The following is a 23,036-nucleotide window of genomic DNA, read 5'->3' as shown; positions in this document are numbered from 1 at the left end:
CTGCTGGGGCAGGAGGTAACACACACACACACACACACACACTTTTACACACTCTACACACACTCTCCAATCCTCCACCTAACCCCATTCTTCATTCCTCATATCACATCCATCAGTAACCAATAATCATGACATCATAAGTAAAGATAAAGCTCCATGTGTGATGTCATCACACCTCCAGCCAATCAGCTGCCTCCTGGCGCAGAGCGGTCACTTCCTGAAAGCATGAGCACAGGCACAAGCTGATGTGTTTAATTTAATTCATTTTCATTACTAGCTATTTCTTGAAATATTAATAAATTCAGATCATACACACACACACACACACACACACACGTGTGCATGTTGAGTATCGCGATCATTGACACACACACTGTATAAAGTTTGTCCGTGTGTTTGGCAGTAAGAAGGAATGTTTCTGCATGTTTTACACACACACACACACACACACACACACAAACATGCAAAGCTCACCTCTAACCTCGCAGCTCCCCTCTGCACCTTCCTGGATGCGCTGTACTGCATGCTACGTGTGTGTGTGTGTGTGTGTGTGTGTGTGTTACAGAGCATGCGCTGGTTAGTGGCTCGAGGTGGCCCCTGGCTCCGCCCACGGGCTCGGAGTGAGGGCCACTGCAGCACGACAAACCACACCCACCTCAGAGTCACACCTACACACACTGCTGTAAGTGTCAGATCTATACACCACTCACACACACACACACACACACTCACACACACACACACACACGCACACACACCCCGACACTTCCTCAGTACCCACACACACATACACACACACACACACACTTCCTCAGTACCCACACACACACACACACACACACACACACACACTTCCTCAGTTCACACACACACACATGCACACACACACACACACACACACACACTTCCTCAGTTCACACACATACACACATACATGCACACACACCCCGACACTTCCTCAGTACCCACACACACACACACACACACACACACACACTTCCTCAGTTCACACACATACCCACACACACACACACACACACACACATCCTCAGTACGCACACACACACCCCTACGCGTCCTCAGTACACACACACACATTTCCTCAGTTCACACACACACATGCACACACACACACTTACACTTCCTTAGGTAACACACACACACTCTTCTTCAGGTTTCACATACATACACACACACACCCAGGCCATGCACACATTTCCTCAGATTTCATACTCTCACGCACACACACACACACACACTTGCTCAGGTCACACATTGTTTTAAACACATAAATGATAAGGAAAGGAGTGAGATGTCTCTTTGAAATTGTTTACCTCACACACTCATCACACACTTTCCATCATCTCCTAATTCACCCATTCACTGTTTAACTGCATGCATTACACCCTGCGTAACCCCTCTAATATAAACACACACACACACACACACATTACGTTCCCACTAGCAAGCGACAGGCCATCGTTCATTTTCTACATACATGTGCACAAAAGGAATTTTCTCATTTCTTTGCAAATTACAGCAACAAAAAAAAAAACACAGCTCCAAACAATTGGCTAGAACGATTCCTCGGACCAATCGTACGGCGCGTGCGGTCCGACATTTCTTCAGTTCCACACTCAAGACTTTAGTTCCTACCTGCACTTAGTTCCTGCAAAAATGGAAGAAAAACTTAGTTTCATCTTATCCTGTTCTTAAGTGTGTATAGAGATGTTACGAAGAAAAATAAAGACTGGAAGGAAGTAGCAGAGATGTTGGTGCCTCTACATAACTACATAACTAGTACAGTTAACTTGCTTTGCTAATCGTAGCAGGTAAACCTTAATCGGTGTATTGCGTTGGATAATACGTCCCTTCTAATACCAGCATTTCAGTCTGATAATCATAATCAGTGTCTAATTACGAGTGGTGAAACGTCTTCGAAATTATAATACATCTTGATATTGCGCGTCACTAAAAATAACCGAAAAAGCCCTTTATAGTTTCACCTGCACTGTGATTTAATTTCTGCTTGCGGATGATTGGTCAGGATTCGGAAGAGGAGGAGCCTGAGCTGGACCGCTGCGCTCCCACCTCTGTTTCTCTCCGTCACTTCCGAACGTACATCCCCGAGGACTTCGCCAACTTCGAGGTGTACAACGCCAGCCTGTGCGGGGGCGTGGCCTCGTTGCCTGGAAACAGAGGGGCGGAGAAGGAAGTGTCTCGCAGTCCCACAGCAAGCAGCTGTACGAGTGGATACTTCTCCCACAGCACCTCCAACGCTACGCTTTCAGACGCGCCGTTCTCAGGCAGCGAGAGTTCGGATCGTCTCAGCGTCGGCTCCAGAGACGCCGCGGAGCTCCAGGAGCACGCGAGAAACTCCCTGACTGCTAAAAGTGCCTTAAACGAGGCTGCTCACGTCCACTCCTCGTCTGCTCACTCAAACACCAGTCAGGAGTTCACAGACTTCAAAGGCGCCGGGGACGAATTCGGAGAGGACGAACTCAAGCACTTTGACTGGCACACGGACGCGGAACGTGCCGGAATTTCCTCCAAACATCCAGCACACGTGAGCACTGACGTTGTAGCAGCACCGTGCCACCTCCACAACGGCAACGAGGGTCCGTCCTCATCCTCGTCCTCACCCGGGACGCCCCCTCGCCCCACTGCAGCAGAGGACACGGCACGTAGAAACGGAGCCAGAATTAGCCCCGCCCCCTCGATTGAGGACGAGGAGGGCGTGCCGGTGGCCCAGCTACCCGACTGGATGGCACCTGGAGAGCAGGTGTGGGTGGGCACGAGGAGTGGCACGGTGCACTATGTGGGCGGAGTCGAGTTCGCCCAGGGCATCTGGGTAGGAGTGGAGCTGGACTGTGCAGTAGGTGTGTACAAAATCGCATTCGAATTTTCATTTCTTAATTACTTTTAATTACTTAACGAGCCTGAGATGACTTTTCTACTTTTTTCCCAATTTAAATTACTCTTTTCATGATTAGCATGTGTTAAAGTGTGTGTGTGTGTGTGTGTGTTTTGTCTCCGCGCAGGTAAACACAACGGCACGGTGCAGGGTCGAGTGTATTTCCGCTGCGCCACGGGTCACGGCGTGTTTGTGCGTCCGGCGTGGCTCAGTAGATCGCCCGTCTCCATGGACACCGACCCACAGCTCCAGCCCGTACTGCTGTAGGGAAGACACGCCCACTTATTATGGGATGGTTTCGGTTCAGAGTTGATGTGGAACAGGCTACGGGCCGATATTTAATATCAGATCATGATCATTTTATCAGGATGAAATATTCTCCATACGGACGCACGCAACGCTGGATTTTTATTCATCCGTAATAACAGAGCTTCCTTCATAATCCAGGGACTATCATAACAGTATCGTGTGTTAAATATCACAGTATAGCGTATAACTGATTATCGGCACATACCTAGCGTAGACTTCTCTCTCTCTCTCTCTCTCTCTTTATTTCCCTGTGTATTTTTATTTAGATTATACGACTATTTAAAAAAAAAAAAAAGATCCCTCTTTGAATGTCAAATGCACCGTTGCACAAATTCTCCCTCACAATATCTTATCGATGACTTTTAAGCTCGAACTTAACTTCAAGCCAGCTTCCGTTTTATGCCTTATTTTACCACTTTGACTGAACACGGCTGAGTGAGGATGAAATTCAGCTTTGGGGCTTTGAGGCTAAAATCTGGAAAATCAGCTGAAGTTGAGAAAGTACTACTGTTTATTCACGTGATTATATCAGGTGTTACCAAAGACGCTTCCAATTTGCTGTTTAAAACTGAAACCTTTTGTGTTCTTATCATGTATATGTGTGTGTATATGAGTGTGTGTGTGTGTGTGTGTGTGTGTTAGACATGTGTCAATATTATCATAATATCACCATAATCGCACCATATTTTTTTTCATCTTTACTGTCAAGACGATTTTTACAGATTGTCTCGACACGCTGACTCATGCGACGTTGCGCTTTGTCAGAATCGTCCTCTAAGTAAAATAAGAGACTTTAAAAGATGCTGTCCTTTTAAATGGCACAAGTTTTATCTCGGAGCACAAACTTTCAACAAACGTGAATATTTTTATACAATTTAATCAGATCTTTGTAGTTTTAGTGAAACTCAGACAGACAGCGTATAATTAATGAGTTGACTTTCCAGACTCTCAGACGCTGAGAAAATTAAAACCCAAATAAACAAGGGCTAATTTGCGTGTCTAATTGAATATCCTGTGTGTGTGTGTATGTATGTGTGTGTGTGTGTGTGTGTGTGTGTGTGTGAGATTTGTTCTTGATAGCAAATTTAAATCTCTAAAGTACTATTCAGGATTGTTGAGTCATGTAGCTGGAGGATCAGTCACAGGTATAAATCACAGAGATGGGCGTGTCTTCGCGACTATAAGCGCTTGTTGTAAGGGGCGTGGCCACGCATTAGCAGGTCACATGACCATACCATGTCTGTACGCTATACCTGAGCTAGGAGCTCGTTAACTCTTTCCTCATCAACTCAGAGACCTCCGTCACGTCTCAGACACGTCCTTTTAAACATCATCTGCATTGTATTGTAAAACATTTAGTTTGGTTTTGGAAGGAGACAAAAGAGTGAACGCTTCCTGAGAATTCGTTAATATCGTTAATTTGCAAATGATGAAGTACAGAAGGATCAGAGTATTTTAAAAAAAGGATCAGAGTTATGGGCAATTCACCTCTCTAAGCCTATTGTTTGTTGGTTTTTTTTTTCGATAATATAAATCTATGATTGTTGCTTCAATTCATTGAAGTCGTTGCCTTTTAAATTGATGCGTTGATCCAAATCGTCCAATCGTTACACCATCTGAAGATGAATTTAGGAAGCTTTAGTCCTCCTGATCGGCGCCCCCTAGTGCCCTACAGCGTGTGTGGAGGAGGCTTGTTATTATCAGCTAATACACCTGTAACGTATAGTGTTTAGTGGAACTGCTGTATCCGAACATCCTACTCGCAGGAGCGTCGGCCATTTTGAAGTGTGTGTAGCGATAAACAAATTAATCATTGGCACATGTCTAGTGAGTGAGTGTATGTGTGTGTGTGTGTGTGTGTGTGAAGAGAGTGTGTGACTGATTCTCACTTAAGTGCCATATCTTTGGTTTCAACGCCTCACACTTTTAAGATTGTGGTAAGAAGTTTGTTACAGGAAGTTGCCTTGTTTTCTTACTGGTTTTCTGAGTACTGTATCTGTGTAAAGAACTTTATTTGGGAACTGTTGCCTGAACGCTTGCACTGGAGAGACGTGTCCTGGATGCACTGAGCCTCCCGAGAGGCTCGATCCGGAGAGAGAGCTGCAAATCCGACGCATAAAAAGCACCTTGGTTCACGCCTTGTTCTGTAACGCAGGGCGAGCTCGGACTTCACCACGGACACATCGCTGACGCTGTTCGACGCGTCAGTCCCTTTTAACTGCAGCAGCTTTTCAGTTTTTTTGACTAATAAGTAATATTTTCTTACTTTGTAACAAGTATGTGCTAAAGAGCATTTTTATAAACGATCACATCAGTCACTTAATTTCTTTATCACTGTTTTGCATTATATCACGATGTAACACGTAGCAGTCTGGTTGTAAAGGAAACGTTACAAAGCTGCCTTCCGATTTGTCAAAAACAGGCTGATGTAATGACGCTCGCAATAACAACACTGTGTGTTAAATATCACGATCAGATCGTATAACTGATGATCAGCACATGCCTTATTGTTTTTATACTCATGCAACTAAATGAATATATTTTTTAAAAGGTAACAGGACGAGGAGAGACGGACGCGCACTGGCCTCGTGGCTGGAGGAGTCAGTACAGTTAAAGACTATTTTTTGCTGAAGAACTATCGTGGGAGTGTGTTTTAATGCTGTAACTGTTGGATGAAAGAAACCCAAGCCCTTACTCTGGAAGACAAGCTGCTCTCCTTCACGAGGACTTGTACATAGAGCTGTATTTGAACCTATATAATGTACAGAACTGTATTTATAATGTATCAAGAAAAAATGGGTACAAAGATCTTCTAGAATACAGAACGTTTACAGTTTAAAGTGTTCGTGTCTGACTTGTATTTACATGAGATGTCTGGTGATTTGCTATCTGCCCTCTTCCTCATACATGACCTCACAGACGCACATGATTGGCTGGTGACATTGTGATTGACAGGAGAGAGAGACCGTACGCCCCTCCCACTCAGAACACGGCAGATTTCGCTCTCTTGTGAACTCTCGGCTACAGACATCGTCAGAATTCAAACTCGCAATCTCTAAACAATACGACGAACGATTTTATACTTCATACTAACCGTGCGCACGTGTATGCAAGATGGCCGACCCAAGTGTAAAAAGTATGCAAATTCTTACTACAGCTCCATTAAATATTTAACGTTAAGGTTTATTTTTAACATTTACATATATTATTTACATTATTTACAGTGATCTTCTGTGTGATCATTTTTATTATTATGTATGGCAAAACTTTGCTTTTTAACTTTTAGGTTATTTTTACGGAAATCGCACGTCTAAATGTACATGAACAGCTGCAAATGTTTTTTTTATTTATTTTATTTCACCAGCTGACTGTAATGTGATGTGAGAGAGTAAAGTGTAGAGTAACACAGAGACTGAGCTCTTCATCAGCTTCTGTTTCACCAATCAATCAATCAGTCAATCAATCAATCAATCAGTCAATTAAAGGTATAAAATTTAATAAAACAGAAGCCAGAGTGTCGTGAGATCACGAGGCCTGAAGAACAAACAGAAAGAGAAACCACATGATTAAAAAAAACCACATGATAAAAACCACAGCTGATTTTTCCTTTATTATTTCTCTTAAAATAAATATTAATCTGTTAAAATTAAATATCAATACACCATTTTTATCATTTAATCCAATTATAATAAACATTAACTCTTTGAAATTGTGTATCACTATAATATTTATTCTTTTACTTCTATTAAAAGTAATTTATATAAATCAAATACTACAAATAATTTATAATATAATTATATTTTAACTATATATAAAAATATAAATATATAATGAATCCATTAATATAAGTAATTTTCTTTTGCACCTGTGTGTGGGTGTGTGTGTGTGTGTGTGTGTGTGGAGTGAGTGTGTGACTGATTCTCACTGAAGTGCCATATCTTTGGTTTCAACGCCTCACATTTGTAAAGTTTAATTTTAACGTTTTTTTTTTTTTTTTTTTAAAGAAAGAAATCCAAATAGTCAAATAGAAAAGAGTATTAAACTTTTTACATTTGGTGTTCCATATATATTTCACCGTGGAGATGATTCGAGACAGAACGACGATAAGAAAATGGAAAAACGTTTAGTGATTGACTGATTGAATTGCGTAATTTTATTTTTGATGGAAATCGTAAAGCAATTTTTCTTAACGTGACGTATTTCCGAGTGAAACAGGCTTTTTCCTTCTGTGATATCTGGGGGTGGAAAATGATAGACCTTCACTATACGGCCAAAAGTATGTGCACCCCTGACCTTCACACTCATATGTGGCTCTTCTCCAAACTGTTGCCTCAAAGTTTGAAGCACACAATTGTATATAAAGTCTCTGTGTGCTGTAGCATTATAATTTCCCTCCACTGGAACTAAGAGGCTGAAACCTGTTCCAGCATGACAATGCCCCTGTGCACAAAGCGAGCTCCATGAAGACATGGTGTGTGAAGGTTGGAGTGGAAGAACTCGAGTGTCCTGCACAGAGCCCTGACCTCAACCCCACTGAACACCTTTGGGATGAACTGGAACTGGAGACTCCTTACCCAACATCAGCGCCTGATCTCACTAATGCTCTTGTAGCTGAACGAACACACATCCCCACAGCCACGCTCCAACATCTAGTGAAAAGCTTCCCAGAAGAGTGGAGCTCATTATAACAGCTGAATCTGGAATCAGATGAAGCACATATAGATGTGATGGTCAGGGGTGCACATACTTTTAGCCATATAGTCTGTTTATTACTTATTACTTACTTATTCATTACTTAATAATATTATTTTTCATCACCTGAGCATACAGAGTGACTTGGTTTAAAAAAAAAGTGCTGCACTTTATAATGGAAGATTATTAAAAAAAAAAAAAACAACAACAGTATTGATCTCGAGTAATTTTTAAAACATTTCTACTTGAATATATTTATTTTATAAACAGAAACCTTGCATCCAGAAGATGTACAAAGTCTTGTGGTTTAAAAAATACAACTATTTTAAGGTGAGCAGCTTAATTAGGCTTTAAAAATGGATCCTGGATGTTTGTTTGTTTGTTTATTTGTTTGTTTGTTTGTTTGTTCATACCTAGTCACGTCATTTAAAATAAGACCCTGGGATCGCCTAGTGAGCGGGGGTGGTATGTCACGTGACTTATCGGTCGACTCTCATTGGCTGGTTGCTTGTCATTCTAATCGTGAAGGGGGCGGAGCCTGACTGGAATAGGAAAAGATGGAATAAAGATGGCGGAGGAATAACATAAGAAGCTCCAGCGATATTGTCGTGAAGAGAATTGGTTTTTTTGGTCGGTTAAAGGTTGGATTAAACGCCGGATAATCGCAGAAAAGTGTAAAAGAGGTATGTTGTGTTGTGTGAGCTGCTTTTCTGGATGTTGTAGATGAAATAAATAGTTAAATTTGTCCTCGAAATGTGTCGAACTTTGCTGTGAGCTCAGACCTCAGCTTTGTGATGGTGGTTTTTTTCTCAGCTCAGTTATAAGCTCATAAACAGATGACTGTCATTTATTGAACTTTTTATACACTGTACAGGGTCTGAGGTTCAGACAGGTTTTAAAAGAAGACATCTGGGGTGTATATTTGAGCTGCGACATGGCGTGGAAATGAGCAGGAGATAAATATTTCACCAGCTGACTGTAATGTGATGTGAGAGAGTAAAGTGTAGAGTAACACACAGACTGAGCTCTTCATCAGCTTCTGTTTCACCAATCAAACAATCAATCAATCAATCAATCAATCAATTAAAGGTTTCAAATTTAATAAAACAGAAGCCAGAGTGTCGTGAGATCACGAGGCCTGAAGAACAAACAGAAAGAGAAACCACATGATTAAAAAAAACCACATGATAAAAACCCACAGCTGATTTTTCCTTTATTATTTCTCTTAAAATAAATATTAATCTGTTAAAATTAAATATCAATACACCATTTTTATCATTTAATCCAATTATAATAAACCTTAACTCTTTGAAATTGTGTATCACTATAATATTTATTCTTTTACTTCTATTAAATATAAAATATTACAATTAATGTCTAATATATATTTGTATTTTAATTATACATATATATAAAATATAAATATATAATAAATCCAATATTATAAATCATTTTCTTTTGCATCTGTTTAAAAAATGTAACTTTTTTGTACATGTTGTAATTATATATGAATACAATACTACAATTTTTTTATTTTAATTACTGATCATGTTATATAACAAAAAAAATACAGGATTTTTGTCAATTAGGTTTCTATACTTTAATCTAAATTGTTAAATTTCTTTTATATCATTTTTTATATTTCTTTTATATTTTGTGTAGTTTACTGTAAAAAAACCATCACAGGAACTTTGGGGTCAGGGGATTTCCAGGAAATATTCAGGAGATAAACAACATGAAGTGTCGTGTTGCGTATCAGATGTTAGCGCTATGGAGCGTGACGGATGTGACGCAGCTCAACACGCACGATCCGTCTCACGTGATTGAGTTCAGACTCGGAGTTTGACAGACATTAAGGAAATGTATTCGATTAAAAAAATAATAATAATAAAAGCTTCTTTTTTAACTTAAGTGAAATGACAAAGTTAATTAACAAAGCAAAAAAGTGAGAAAATGAAAGAATTGGTTTAAAGGTGCAATAAGCAATATTTTTCATTTCTTACTAGAAGAGATAATTTGCAAAATTATGAAGAAATGATGAAAAATAAGAGTTTAAGCCGCTGTCTCGGAGCACGTGAGTTACGTAGCTGGAAAAAAATCCAGTTCGGAAACCTGCAGAATGTTTGTTTATGTTTGGATCAGGCTCGTGTCAGTCATTTTATAGACACGCCCCCTTCACATCACATGACAGTCTAGTTAGCATGCTAGCTCGAGTTGGACCGGTGTAAGTTTTGGGGGCGGAGTTTAGTGCACATGGGTGGAAATTTGGGGGCGGGCTTAATGAGTAAACAAAAAAATTCTAATCTTATTTAACTCCACCCATTTAACCAATTTTTTTTTCCAGCTCTTACCTAATGCAGGTTAATTATTAATTATTAATTATGAATTATTAATTCGTGTTAAGGTCAGACTCGTGGTGTTATTTCACCCCGACTGAATGAAGCGTAACGCTTTTCATGATGAATGATTTTTATAATAAATGATCGTTTTAGAAATTAAAATGCCTGCAACAGAAATTTAAAAATATATATATATATCAAGATTCGTATTATTAAACCTCCGGATTTTTTGGTTTGGTTTATTTTAATTACAGTCCCATTAGTCAAACTTTTCCATCAGTTTATCGCTACGATTATTTCATAGAATTATTTCTGAACACTATGTGTGTGTAGTTTGCGTAAATTTTTACGCATTTTAACGCCACAAAAGCGAAATCGCTCCCCAAATAAGAAAAAAATACTCAAAGTTTCGGTGAAGTGATAAAACTGCTGAAGCCTGATGGAGATAAAAACAACCAGGAGATAAAAATAACTTTCACTCGTCAAAACAGTAGTGTTGCATTTTTTAAAATTATAAATAACACATTTGTTCATTTTTAATAAGCAGATATAAAATAAAATGTGATTTTTGTTTTTATAGATTTTCTAAAAAACATTGGTTATGTTTAAAAATATTTGACACTAAAAACTATTTTTAAAGTAGCGTAAAGAATTTTAACACCACATCAGCCACTTGTAACAATAAAAAGTAATAAATAAATAATTTTATAGAAAGATATTACAGTATCGCAGAAGAGCGTCCTGTGACATCATTTATCCCGATATCGACATTTTATCATCGTGTAACATCGCATCAGCTGCTTCCAGGCAGTTTGTAATGAATTTGTTTAAATGATTAAAAGATAATCATTTAGAGAAGCGTACTGTGATATAATTTATCGTGATAGTGATGAATTATTGTTGCTGAGACTGATCGCGTATCGGATGTTAGTATCAGAGCTTCTTTTTTTTAATGCGTAAATGAGTAGGCTGTTGTTTCCCGGTTAATTAAGGATTAATTTCTTACACACACACACACACACACACATACACACACACATATATATACAGTTGAGGTCAAAAGTTTACATCCCCTTTTGAGAATCTGCAAAATGTTTATTATTTCACCAAAATAAGAGGATCATACAAAATGCATGTTATTGTTTTAGTGCTGACCTGAATAAGATATTTCACATAAAAGATGTTTACATGTAGTCATTTAGTACCGCCCTTCAGAGGCTACAGAAGATAGTTACATGTTTCCCAGAAGACAAATAAGTTAAATTTACCCTGATCTTCAAATTCAAAAAGTTATATATGTATGTATAATTTTTCTTTGTGGATGTATAAAAAGTATTGATGAAAAATATCCAACGAGTGAAAAGAATTGACATTAAAATCAGTAATTTTTAATCAGTAGTCCAGACTAAAATGACTATTACTCTCATTTTGTGTTTTTTTTTGTAAAATAAATAATAACAAATAATAAATCTAATAAGAAATAAATAAGAAATATATATATATTTCTTTATATATATGTTTCTTATTTATAATATATATATATTTTTTGTTTTGTTTTGTTTTTTTTGTGAATGTATGAAAAAATTATTGATGAAAAATATCTGAAGAGTGAAAAGAATTGAAAGAAAAATCAGAAATTTTCAGTCAGTAGTCCAGATTAAAATGTCTGTTACTCTCTCATTTTGTTTTTTTTTTTTGTAAAATAAATAATAAATCTTTTCTTTCTTTTTTTTTTATCTTTATAGCCACCATGTCGCAGAATAAAAGTGGATACGTGCAGTTCGTGGACAGCGGCTCACCTCCGCTGCCAAACCCCGGGCAGCCGAACCCCGTCGGATTCGTCCTGCCTCCTCCGGACTACAACGGGATGCCCGGAGTCCCGGGAGAACCCGGAGCGCCCGGCGGTGTTCCCTTTCCTCCTCCGGGAGCTTTTATGCATCCGATGTACGGTCAGGGCGGACCCGGATATCCACCGGCTCCCTTTCCACAAACGACTCCCTACAACCCAGCACCTCCGAATCCGAATCTCACTCCAACTCCGAATCCGGCTCCGAATCCGGCTCCGAATCCGGCTCCGTACCAGTACACTCCGGGTGAGGGGGCGTGTCTCTGACCGGCAAACAGATTTTATTTCTGAATGAAACAGATTTTTTGTTTGCTTTTTTTTTTTTTTTTTTTTTTTTTTTTTGACTGTTTCTGTTTTGTGAAACGCAGATGCATCCAACAACTTTTACCAAAGTGACGAGCCTCCTCCGGTGTACCACCACGAGGAGATCACCATCTCGGGATTCGATGACAAAGCAGTGAGACGAGCGTTCATCCGCAAGGTAAAAAAAAAAAAGAGTAAATGATTGTTTGAATTTTAATTTAATTGTGTTTAAATTTTATTTTAGAAGATTAGCACTCGATCAACGTAACCGAAGATTTACCCGTGCGAAGAAATACAGGCTTGTGTGAAATAAAAGATTTATTTATAACGATTAATAATATAATAAAACTGTTTTGTTTCCTGGAATTAGCAGAATAATCATGAAAAAATAATCATGGTTATCGTTATAGTCGTTATCCTTCAATCCTGATTATAAATGTAATATTTTTTACAAACATTTAGAGAACACGAAACAGCCTCAGAAGTACTGACACTTTAAAAAAAATCTGCATATTCATGAATATGTAAATAAAACCACACCCAGAAAAAACCTGAAATCATATGACACCACAGCGATGTTTAATTCTGGATTCTGATTGGTCAGAAGGTGTTGATTAACTTTCTTTAAAGTAGCACAGCTGCAGATCACAGGGTTTGTATTAATGCGCTCGGTAAAATAATAACGTAACGTATGTAACGTTTATGGAAGGAGTCTCCAGCGTCAGAGGTAAAGCTGTAACTTTAAGTTTTCCGACAGAGGAGTTTACGCTTCGTTTGGTTTCTCTCGGAAACATGACCTAACATTTTCAGCGTTATTAACTTGGAGAGAGAGAGAGAGAGAGAGAGAGAGAAAGAGGCTGGAGAGGGAACGAGCGTTTATAGCTGCTATAACGTAAGCGAGAACAGGAACTCACTTGTTTGATGAAACATTTAATGTGACTATAAACGGTTCAATTTGTTGTGTTTGTTGTTCTTTGTGATCATTGGCAAATTGCCGTGGTGTAAGAGGAATAAAACGCTGTGTGTGTGTGTGTGTGTGTGTGTGTGTGTTCGCAGGTCTTCCTCGTTCTCACCGTGCAGCTGGTTGTCACCTTCTCCTTCGTCGCTCTCTTCACCTTCGAGCACAACATCAAGACGTTCGTGAGGCACAACATCTGGACCTACTACGTGTCCTACATCATCTTCTTTGTTTCGCTCATCACCATCAGCTGCTGCGGAGAATTCCGCCGCAAACACCCGTGGAACCTGGTCGCCTTGGTAACGACATCGCACTATTACACCTCACACTGTTATTCTTCTTCTTATTATTATTATTATTATTATTATTGCATGTTATATAATTACTAACTGGACTTGGATAAGATCTTTTGTTTTGAAATCTGCAAAAAACTTAAACAAAAATAAGATAATATCCAAAATAACAAATGTATTCAATCACCACAGATATGGAATCTGAAATTTAGTTACATTTTGTTCTAAATTGTGTTATTAGTCATTTATTTCGGCGCCTGCACCAATCAGCAGTTTAGCGCCGTGCGTCCTGCTGCCTTTAGGTCCTCCTCGGAAGTTCGTGCGTACGAGTTCGGAGCGCAGCGTGACGTCTGTTCTAACGGTTTTGGTCGAAAAAAAAAAAAACAAACAGCATGAGAAAACATTTGTTTATATTAAATTTTTTTGTATCAATGACAAACAATGACAAGCAGTTAATGTTTGTTACTGAAAGGAAATAAAGAACTCAGCAGTTAATATGCAGAATTATCGTATGCCGTAAACGTCACGTTCGTATTGAGGAGCCGCCGTGAGCTTTCTGTTAAACTCGCAAAGTCACGACTCGTAGAACGAAACGCTTTCCCGAGCGATAATTACGACACTGTAGCGGTGATTATTTCCGTCACGACTTGAAGGCAGCGTTAAACTTCCTGATGAGGTTTCTGACGCACTATGGCACACCGTTATTTTTAAATAAATAGACAAAAGGATAAACTTTGGTGTGAGACTCGTGTAGGGGGCGTGGCCTACATTCTGAAGGCGGAGTTAGGTGTTAGATTCGCGAAGAGATACGCGATGTATAACAACATTTCGGTTTGCGAACAAATAAACTGCAATACAGTAGTGTTTTTTTTTTTTTTTTTGAACTCTTTGATTTATTTAATGTCTACAAAACAAATATAACAAAAATATCATTTTTATTTCTATAGATATTTAACACCGCAAAGGAAGAAAAAAATATAAACTCTGTAAAAATTGTAACAGTTTTAGAGATTAAGTACAAAATTTGAACATCATTATCAACATCATCAGCTGCTTCCAGTCAGTTAGATTTATGTTTTTAAAAATTAACAAATTTTATAAAAAGGTTTTGTAGAAAAGCGTATTGTGACCTAATTTACATCACAATATTATTATTATTATATCGTCGTATCGCTCTATTTGTACGTTTTATTCAATGACCTGCTGTTGTATTTTATTATATAATTATATTTATTAATCGTGCATTTTTAATATTTTTATTAGCTATTTTTATTAAATACAGTTCTTTACAGAAACAGTGTGTTCTGCGTCGTGTTGCGATGTGTGATGATTTAAGCGATGTTAGATGTACAACGCTAAACTGGAGGCTACAAACTTCCATGACTTGTTAGCAATATTAGCTGCTAAGATTAGTGCCAAGTTTAAAACAAACAAACAAACAAATAAATAAATAAATAAAGCTGATCTGCAGCCCCTGAGCCTGTCTGTGTTGATCGACTGATCAGGTGAAAGTAAAGTGATGGTGTAGATTGTTTTGATGTTTCGACTTGTTTTGACGCGTTTTGACGTTTTTTGAAGTTTTTACGTGTTTTGATGTTTTGACGCGTTTTGACGTGTTTTGATGTTTCGACGCATTCTGACGTGTTTTGATGTGTTTTGGCGCTTTTGCTTTCAGTCGGTGTTGACCCTGAGCTTGTCGTACATGACGGGCATGATCGCCAGCTTCTACGACACGGACGCCGTCATCATGGCCGTCGGCATCACCGTGGTGGTTTGCTTCACAGTGGTGCTCTTCTCTCTGCAGGTCAGCGCTCTGGATTACAAACTATTTCAGCACTTTCCTTTCCAGGAATCAGGGTGGAGTGTGTTATTACAACTGATTAGCGACTCTTCTCTGTTTATATAACTTCATTATGAATCTAATTAAGCCTTTTTTTTTTTTTTTTTTTTTTCCTTTTCCCTTTACAAACCCACACAGACCAAGTACGACTTCACTTCCTGTGCCGGAGTCCTGTTCGTGTGCCTGATCGTCCTCTTCGTCTTCTCGATCCTCTGCATCTTCATCCGTAACAACATCCTGCAGATCGTGTACGCCTCGCTGGGCGCGCTCCTCTTCACCTGCGTAAGACTTTTATTTATTTATTTATTTATTTTTTACGTTTTAAACATTATCGTGGAGTGTTGAGGGAAAAGGGGTTCGTTCCAGGAAGCTCGAGAGTTTTGTAAAATCCTGAAAAGCTCCGAGTCAATTTACGCAGATCCTGCTGACGTCCCTGTGGAACGCTGTCTACAGCTTAAAACTTTTAGACAAGGAATCAGCAAGCTAGCTAGCCAAGCTGAGCAAGCTAACGTAGCTCGTGGTAGCGATGAACAGACGGTGGTTGTCAAGGGAACACATTCAGACAGGTTCGTGAGCAAAATAAGGCTGTAAATCGGGACTCTGATACTGAAATCCCGCTCGTGTCCACTTGTGAGAGCTAGTTTACTATCAGCTAGCTGGTAACATCATCATACGTAAGTCGTGCGATCGCTAGCTTTAGCTTTGCGTGCTGTTACTGTGCTGTGAATAACGTACGCGTGTTGTGTTGCAGTTTTTGGCCGTGGACACGCAGCTGCTCCTGGGGAACAAGAAACTGTCTCTGAGTCCCGAGGAGTACGTGTTCGGGGCGCTGAACCTTTACCTGGACATCATCAACATCTTCCTGTTCATCCTACAGATCATCGGCCGAAGCCGTAACTAACACACAGCAGGGAGATTAAACGCAGGCCTTTTACACGTCGCTTCTGTCTTTAATATCTTTAAAACTAAACTAGCCTGTTTTATCAACGTTTGTGTAAAAAAATGAATAAATAAAATGTGAACCAGCTTATTATTAATATTATTATTATTATTATTATTATTATTATTATTATATTAAATACCAATCCAGTAAACGGATTCCACTTTCGCTCCACACAGTCAATCCATCTTAGCTAATGTCGCTAACATGTAATGGTTTAGCGTGGTGTGCTAAACGCGCATCCCAAAATGGCGTCTCGTCAATCAGCTTTTGTGGCGTCGTCTCCAACAAATCTGGACTTTTTTTTTTTTTTTTTAATAAAAATCAGCGCTCAGATTTTTTCACCATCTTATCATTACTACATTACTTTCCCGATTGCAGTGCTGCTCTTCCTGTAAATACAGATCGGAATCTCCTCTTAGATCGTTTTTTTGTTGTGATGTTGTGAGTCTTGCATTTATTACCCCCTTAATGCAGTGATCATTTATCTGTAGTGTGTAACGATATATTAATAGACCGTTAACTACCGTGTGATATCATTTTTTTTTTTTTTTTTCTTGAACTAACACTTAGACTTTTAGTTTTATTAAAGGTTCTTAAATCAATCTTTGATTAGTTTTCATTGTTGTATTTCAAAATAATTGTTCTGTTTAATTAAATCTGTATTTTTCAATAATGTATGTCTGATAAATGAATAAAAAACCTTTTTCCCTGTCTGATATCTGCCTGATGATCTGTTCAATATTCACATCATCTTCACGATTTACAGAAAAAAATCCTGCTCTTACAAATTACACGCAATTTAAAACTACATTTTCAAGCCTAACCATTTAAATTAAAAATATGCATAATTAGCATTTTTTAAATCTATTTTTCATCATAGACATGTTCTACCACTCCAGTATTCATCACATCATCACGTAATCGATTATTCAACAAAATTTCTTCAATGCAAAATGAGAAAATGGACGTTTATTTTACGATTTAAATGTGTGGTACTGTTGCATGTCTCCTGTACAACAAGGGGTGCCAAAACTTTAATCTCTGCAGGAAAGAGCGTGTTGGAGAATCCGAGAAGACGTCTACATGATGACGTCGTGTTTATTAGCTAGCGTTGAGTTGTGTTTGTGTTAGAGGTGTTAACACATTTCTTGCTAATCTTCACTAATTTATCAGTAAACTGAATTAAATACTAAAATTCCACTTTTAATGCTGTTTCTTGTTAACAAGTAGTTTTCCAAAATGACGTAAACATAAACATGATGAAATTCAAATATGACATTCTGTGATTGTTGTATTTGACCAATCAGTGATCTGTAGTATTTCTAGCTCCTCCCACACGTCGCTGTTTGGAAACCCGACTCAGTACTGGTGTTAGTTACAGTACGGTTCAATCTGCAATGGAAACAGTGAGGAAATAGGACAGGATTGTGGATCGGTACGGTACGGTATGGTATCGCACTGTCCAGTGGAAACGCATTAAAAAGTTTCAGATTTGTGCTTGAATGTTGAACATGAACCACTGGCCAATCACAGCGCTTAAAAAGTGCCACATCTGAGTCCAGGGATTTTTTTGAAACACAGAATTAGAGCAGAGCTCCGCTGCGGTCTGTGAGGTCACGCCGTGTGTGACATCACAACACACAATAATTCTGAATTTCGCATCACTGATGTCAGTCAGAACTCACAACCCACTCATTTCAGCTGCTCTGTCTCAGAGGTGAACGCTGTTTTTCTGCTTCATCTGCAATTTAAGGTTTTAAAGTTTTCGTGATGGATGAACGTGAGTTTAACGCCTCGCTGCTTCTTCAGAACGAGAAGCTCAGGCGTCAGGTGGAGGATCTGAAAACGCTGCAGAGTGTGGTGAAGGAGAATCTGGAGCTGCGCTCGAGGCTGGACAGCTTCCCCTCAAGCAGCGATGCGGACGCGGAGAAAAGCGAGATGAGCGCAGGTAGCCCACATCAGCAGCCCTCAAACTCAGATCTGTGATCTTATTTTATTTATCACATGAAATCACAACCCACCATTAATCCAAATGATTCTACTTATCATTAGGTCCTTATCATCATTAGCTGGTTTGATTGGTCGCTTGGGTTTAATCCAAACCTTAAAAACTCAAAAACAAGTAGGTCTGTAAGTTAGAGGTGTAACGGTCCGACAATCCGGATTTAAAAAGGCGACGATTGAAATGAATCGATGAAATAAAAGTTAATATTTTTAAGTTGATGTGTAAATTTAACAGGCTCATTTTATTCCAGGAATCCTCCACTTTACATATACGATATATATTATATACTTACATTTATATTTACTGATAGATATGTTTTTATTTATTATCTTGTTCGTATAGTGATTAGTCTGTTTGACTGATTAATTGAACTGGATTTTAATCCAAATTTCAAAAAAATCAAAAACAAGTCGCTTATCAATAAAGCAGCTTGGACCCAATGTGTTCTGGAAAATTCTGAAATAAAAAAAGAGAGTATAAATAGTTTAAAGAGTTACATTAAATAGTTCTGTTATTTTTTTATGTTTTATTTAAAAGAAAATAGAATTAACTGGATAATCAATTGACGCCGGTGTGATTAATGAGGTGTGCTTTGAGGCATTGTTGATGCCATTCTGGAAAATACATCTTTTTTTTTTGTCAAATAAGTTTTTTATTCAGTCATCGAATAACCTTACAATAATCACAAGTTCCAGTAGTAATTTTTATATGCACAGAAACTTTCAAATAAAATAAATAAATAAGTAAATAAATAAGTTAAAAAAAAACAAAAAAAAAAAAAACATGTAACACCCCTTCCCCAGCCTGTTAATATAAGATACAGTGACATTCAAAACAGCTTTTAAGTTACAATACATTGCATTAAGGAATAGAATTCCTCTTGAGGTAACAGAAGAAAGGGTCCCAAATCTTGTGAAACTGTCCAGTGTTGCCTTTTAAAAGATATCTGATTCGCTCCAAGTGCAGAGTAGATACCAGCTCCTCAAGCCATAGTTTAGCAGCAGGAGGATTAACCTTTTTCCAGAACAGTAATAACAGTTTCTTGGCTGTTATCAAGCAATATGTAAGGAATTTCTGTTGAGCACTGTTCAATGAATATGTATAATTAGAATGTCCTAATATAATGAGCACTGGGTCTGGATCCAAGTTTACACTAAGGACATCTGAAAGCACTTTAAAAACTTCACACCAGAATCCCTGTATTTTATGACAGAATATAAAACTATGAGCTAAATCAGCATCCTCCGATTTACACTTATCACAAATAGGAGAGACATTGGGGAAAATCCTATGTAATTTCTTTTTAGAAAAGTGTAATCTGTGTAGGACCTTAAATTGAATGAGGCATAATCTAGTGTTGACCGATTGCTTATCAATATCCTCCAAGCCACTCTGCCAAATCTCCTCAGAGATTCCAATTCCAATCTCTCGCTCCCATTCCTCTCTGATCAACTTTGTAGAGGGGGAAATAGCTGCTAGTAACCTTTCATAAATTAAAGATAGCTGACATTTGTTTCCCCTGAACTGTATAAGACAATCATCAATAACTGAGGGTGGGACCTCGTCTAGGGAAGAAAATACATCTTTAATGGAAATTTGTCAGTGGTGTAACCCTGTTCTCAGTGGTGTGACTGGGGTAAACAGTTGTCAGTGGTGTGACTGGGGTAAATAGTTGTCAGTGGTGTAACCCAGTTGTCAGTGGCGTGACTGGGGTAAATAGATGTCAGGGGTGTCACTGGGGTAAATAGTTGTCAGTGGTGTCACTGGTGTAACCCAGTTGTCAGTGGTGTCACTGGGGTAAATAGTTGTCAGTGGTGTCACTGGGGTAAATAGTTGTCAGTGGTGTCACTGGTGTAACCCAGTTGTCAGTGGTGTGACTGGGGTAAATAGTTGTCAGTGGTGTAACCCAGTTGTCAGTGGTGTCACTGGTGTAAATAGTTGTCAGTGGTGTCACTGGGGTAAATAGTTGTCAGTGGTGTCACTGGGGTAAATAGTTGTCAGTGGTGTGACTGGTGTAAATAGTTGTCAGTGGTGTGACTGGTGTAACCCAGTTGTCAGTGGTGTCAGTGGTGTTACATCATTTTAACTTCAGTGACTTAAAACAAAATGGCAGTGTGTTAAAGATGAAGAATATTGGGTATTCATTCAACAAGATTTCATTACAGTCACAATTTCCAGACAGAATATGAAAACATATTTCAAAAGTCACCATGTTTTGAGAATGTTTTTGTATTCATAATGTGTGTGTTTCAGGGAGGAAACCCACGTTCCCGTGGCGTGACAGTCTTGTGGACGAGAGCTCATTCAGAGCCGGTCTTATCGCACCTCATCGCACGTCGTCTTCGGCACGTCCTGACACGTCGTCCTCCTCGTCCCGCCAGACGGTGAAAGGTGGGTTTCATTCTGACAGACATCATGATGTTGATGTTGTTAATTCATACACACAGTCAAGGACTTCACTTAGTTTGTTTTCAACAATAAAGCGTATGTGCAAACGTTAAACTGTTGTCTAACGACCCTCAGATCCCGAGCGGTTGCTGGGGGAAATCGCCTTCCAGCTGGAGCGCAGGATCCTCTCCCACGTCTTCTACAAACAGACGAGACTGTACGGCTTCACCGTGCAGAACATACAGGACAAGATCATCCAGGTGAGCTAGTGTAGGTCATAGTAAAGGTGAGATGCTAGCAAAGTAGTAAAGATCATGGATCAAAGTACAGGTGAGCTAGTTAGTAGAGGTAATACATCATAATACATGTAAGCCAGTATAGATTAGAAGTACAGGCTAGTATGGGTCACAGATCAAAGGCCAGGTGAGCAAGTCTAGGTCTTATAGCACAGGTGAGTTAGTACAGGTCATAGGTCAAAGTCAAATTCAAGATCAAAAGTCCAGGTGAGTTAGTATAAGTCATAAACAATAATATGGATAAGCTAGTACGAGTCTTAGAGCACAGGTTAGCTAGTCAAGGTAAAAGTACAGGTGAACTATTACGGGTCACAGGTCAAAGTACAGGTGAGCTAGTTAGTAGATGTCAGACGTCACAACAGAAGTAAGCTAGTATAGATTATATGTTACAGTACAGGCTAGTATGGCTCACAGATCAAAGGCCAGGTGAGGTAGTCTAGCTAGGACTTATAGCACAGGTGAGTTAGTATAGGTCATAGGTCAAAGTCCAGGTGAGTTAGTATAAGCCATAAACAATAATACGGGTAAGCTAATATGAGTCTTAGAGCACAGGTTAGCTAGTTGAGGTAAAAGTACAGGTGAACTATTATGAGTCACTGTATAGGTCTTTTAGTAGATGTGAGCTAGTATAGGTCATAGGTCAAAGTGCAGGTGAGCTGGTAGAAAACATAGGTCATAAAACAGGTGAGCTAGTATGTCTCATCTCAAAGGTGAGCTGGTATAGGTCAAAGTACAGGTGAGTTAGCATGGGTCACAGGTCAAAGTACAGCTGAGGCTGTATAGATCTTTTAGTACAGGTGAGGTAGTACAAGTCCTAGGTCATAATACAGGTGAGGTAGTACAAGTCCTAGGTCATAATACAGGTGAGGTAGTAGAGGTCCTAGGTCATAATACAGGTGAGGTAGTACAAGTCCTAGGTCATAATACAGGTGAGGTAGTAGAGGTCCTAGGTCATAATACAGGTGAGGTAGTACAAGTCCTAGGTCATAATACAGGTGAGGTAGTAGAGCTCCTAGGTCATAATACAGGTGAGGTAGTACAAGTCCTAGGTCATAATACAGGTGAGGTAGTACAAGTCCTAGGTCATAATACAGGTGAGGTAGTACAAGTCCTAGGTCATAATACAGGTGAGGTAGTAGAGGTAAAAGTACAAGTGAGTTACAGCACAGACGAGCTGTTTACAGGTCATAGGTCACAGCAGTGATATCAGGGTAATGTCCTTGGCAGGTGTCTACACATCCTCTGACAGGACAGGTGGACGAGGCGTACAGGTCTGAGATGACCGAGCGCCATGTGGATCTGATGGATCGGCTTGGTGCTTTGGGCTACAACACGACGCTCCATCCTCCCTTCACCGAGTTCATCATCAACACGTACGGCATCCTGAAGGAACGACCCGACACACACATGGCTCAGGAGCGGGGCTACAACGACCTGGACCTCCTGCGGTGCGTGATGGTGGAGATGGCGCCGTCCAGCCTGCTGAAAGACCTGCTGGTGCTCTTCAGCTGCCTGTGCTACCTGGCGGAGAAGGACGGAAAGCCGATCATCCTGTGGTAGCGCTAACGTGTGCGCTATCTCACTTTCCCCAAGCTGCTAAATCAGTTAGTCATTAAAAAGCCTGGAACGTGAAGTTACTGTTTACTTTTATTTATCATACAGTTCACAGATATTATCACATTCCACACACCAAGAACAACAATAACAACAATAACAGACTTAACAGAGCCGTTATCAAGCTTTAACTGTTGATACAAAGCTAATATGCAGCTAACGGCCTCCAGTTTCGCATTTTACGTCACTGTAGGTCTAAATCATTTGTTCAGTGTTTTAATTATTAATTTTCTGCAATGTTCTCTCAGAGAAAAGACTTTAAAGATGCACTACATGATCCTTTCTAGTCAAAACAA

At 39.2% G+C, this 23,036-nt stretch overlaps 3 protein-coding genes across 8 annotated transcripts in view; all 3 read left to right on the top strand.

The window, feature by feature from the left end:
- The window catches only part of kif13a (kinesin family member 13A), a 48,821-nt gene extending 42,758 nt beyond the window's left edge, over positions 1-6,063 (top strand). For 2 of the 6 annotated variants that reach the window (XM_053227954.1, XM_053227955.1), the window contains 4 exons: positions 1-15; positions 566-682; positions 2,048-2,879; positions 3,042-6,063. The exon at positions 1-15 is cut by the window's left edge and continues 137 nt beyond it. In XM_053227954.1, coding sequence (XP_053083929.1) covers positions 1-15; positions 566-682; positions 2,048-2,879; positions 3,042-3,181 — 1,104 coding nt within the window. In that variant the 3' untranslated portion in view covers positions 3,182-6,063. The remainder of the gene's footprint in view (positions 16-565; positions 683-2,047; positions 2,880-3,041) is intronic. The other 4 variants (XM_053227960.1, XM_053227956.1, XM_053227957.1 and 1 more) reach the window with 3 other exon arrangements.
- Positions 6,064-8,439: 2,376 nt separating this feature from the next.
- On the top strand, positions 8,440-17,153 carry grinab (glutamate receptor, ionotropic, N-methyl D-aspartate-associated protein 1b (glutamate binding)). The gene is made up of 7 exons (XM_026924935.3): positions 8,440-8,598; positions 12,000-12,347; positions 12,469-12,581; positions 13,460-13,660; positions 15,330-15,458; positions 15,633-15,776; positions 16,246-17,153. The coding sequence occupies exons 2-7, from the start codon at positions 12,005-12,007 to the stop codon at positions 16,393-16,395; spliced, it is 1,080 nt and encodes a 359-aa protein (XP_026780736.3). The 5' UTR covers positions 8,440-8,598; positions 12,000-12,004; the 3' UTR covers positions 16,396-17,153.
- Positions 17,154-18,207: 1,054 nt separating this feature from the next.
- LOC113532867 (speriolin-like protein) lies at positions 18,208-22,686 on the top strand. The gene is made up of 4 exons (XM_026924542.3): positions 18,208-18,385; positions 20,696-20,833; positions 20,966-21,090; positions 22,354-22,686. Exons 1-4 carry the CDS (start codon positions 18,208-18,210, stop codon positions 22,684-22,686), a joined length of 774 nt encoding a protein of 257 aa, XP_026780343.1.
- The last annotated feature ends 350 nt before the right edge of the window (positions 22,687-23,036 follow it).

The sequence above is a fragment of the Pangasianodon hypophthalmus genome, chromosome 22 (genome assembly GCF_027358585.1).
Source record: "Pangasianodon hypophthalmus isolate fPanHyp1 chromosome 22, fPanHyp1.pri, whole genome shotgun sequence".
Lineage (NCBI taxonomy): Eukaryota > Metazoa > Chordata > Actinopteri > Siluriformes > Pangasiidae > Pangasianodon > Pangasianodon hypophthalmus.
The sequence above is the reverse complement of the archived record's forward strand: the minus strand, read 5'-3'. Positions and strand labels throughout refer to the sequence as shown.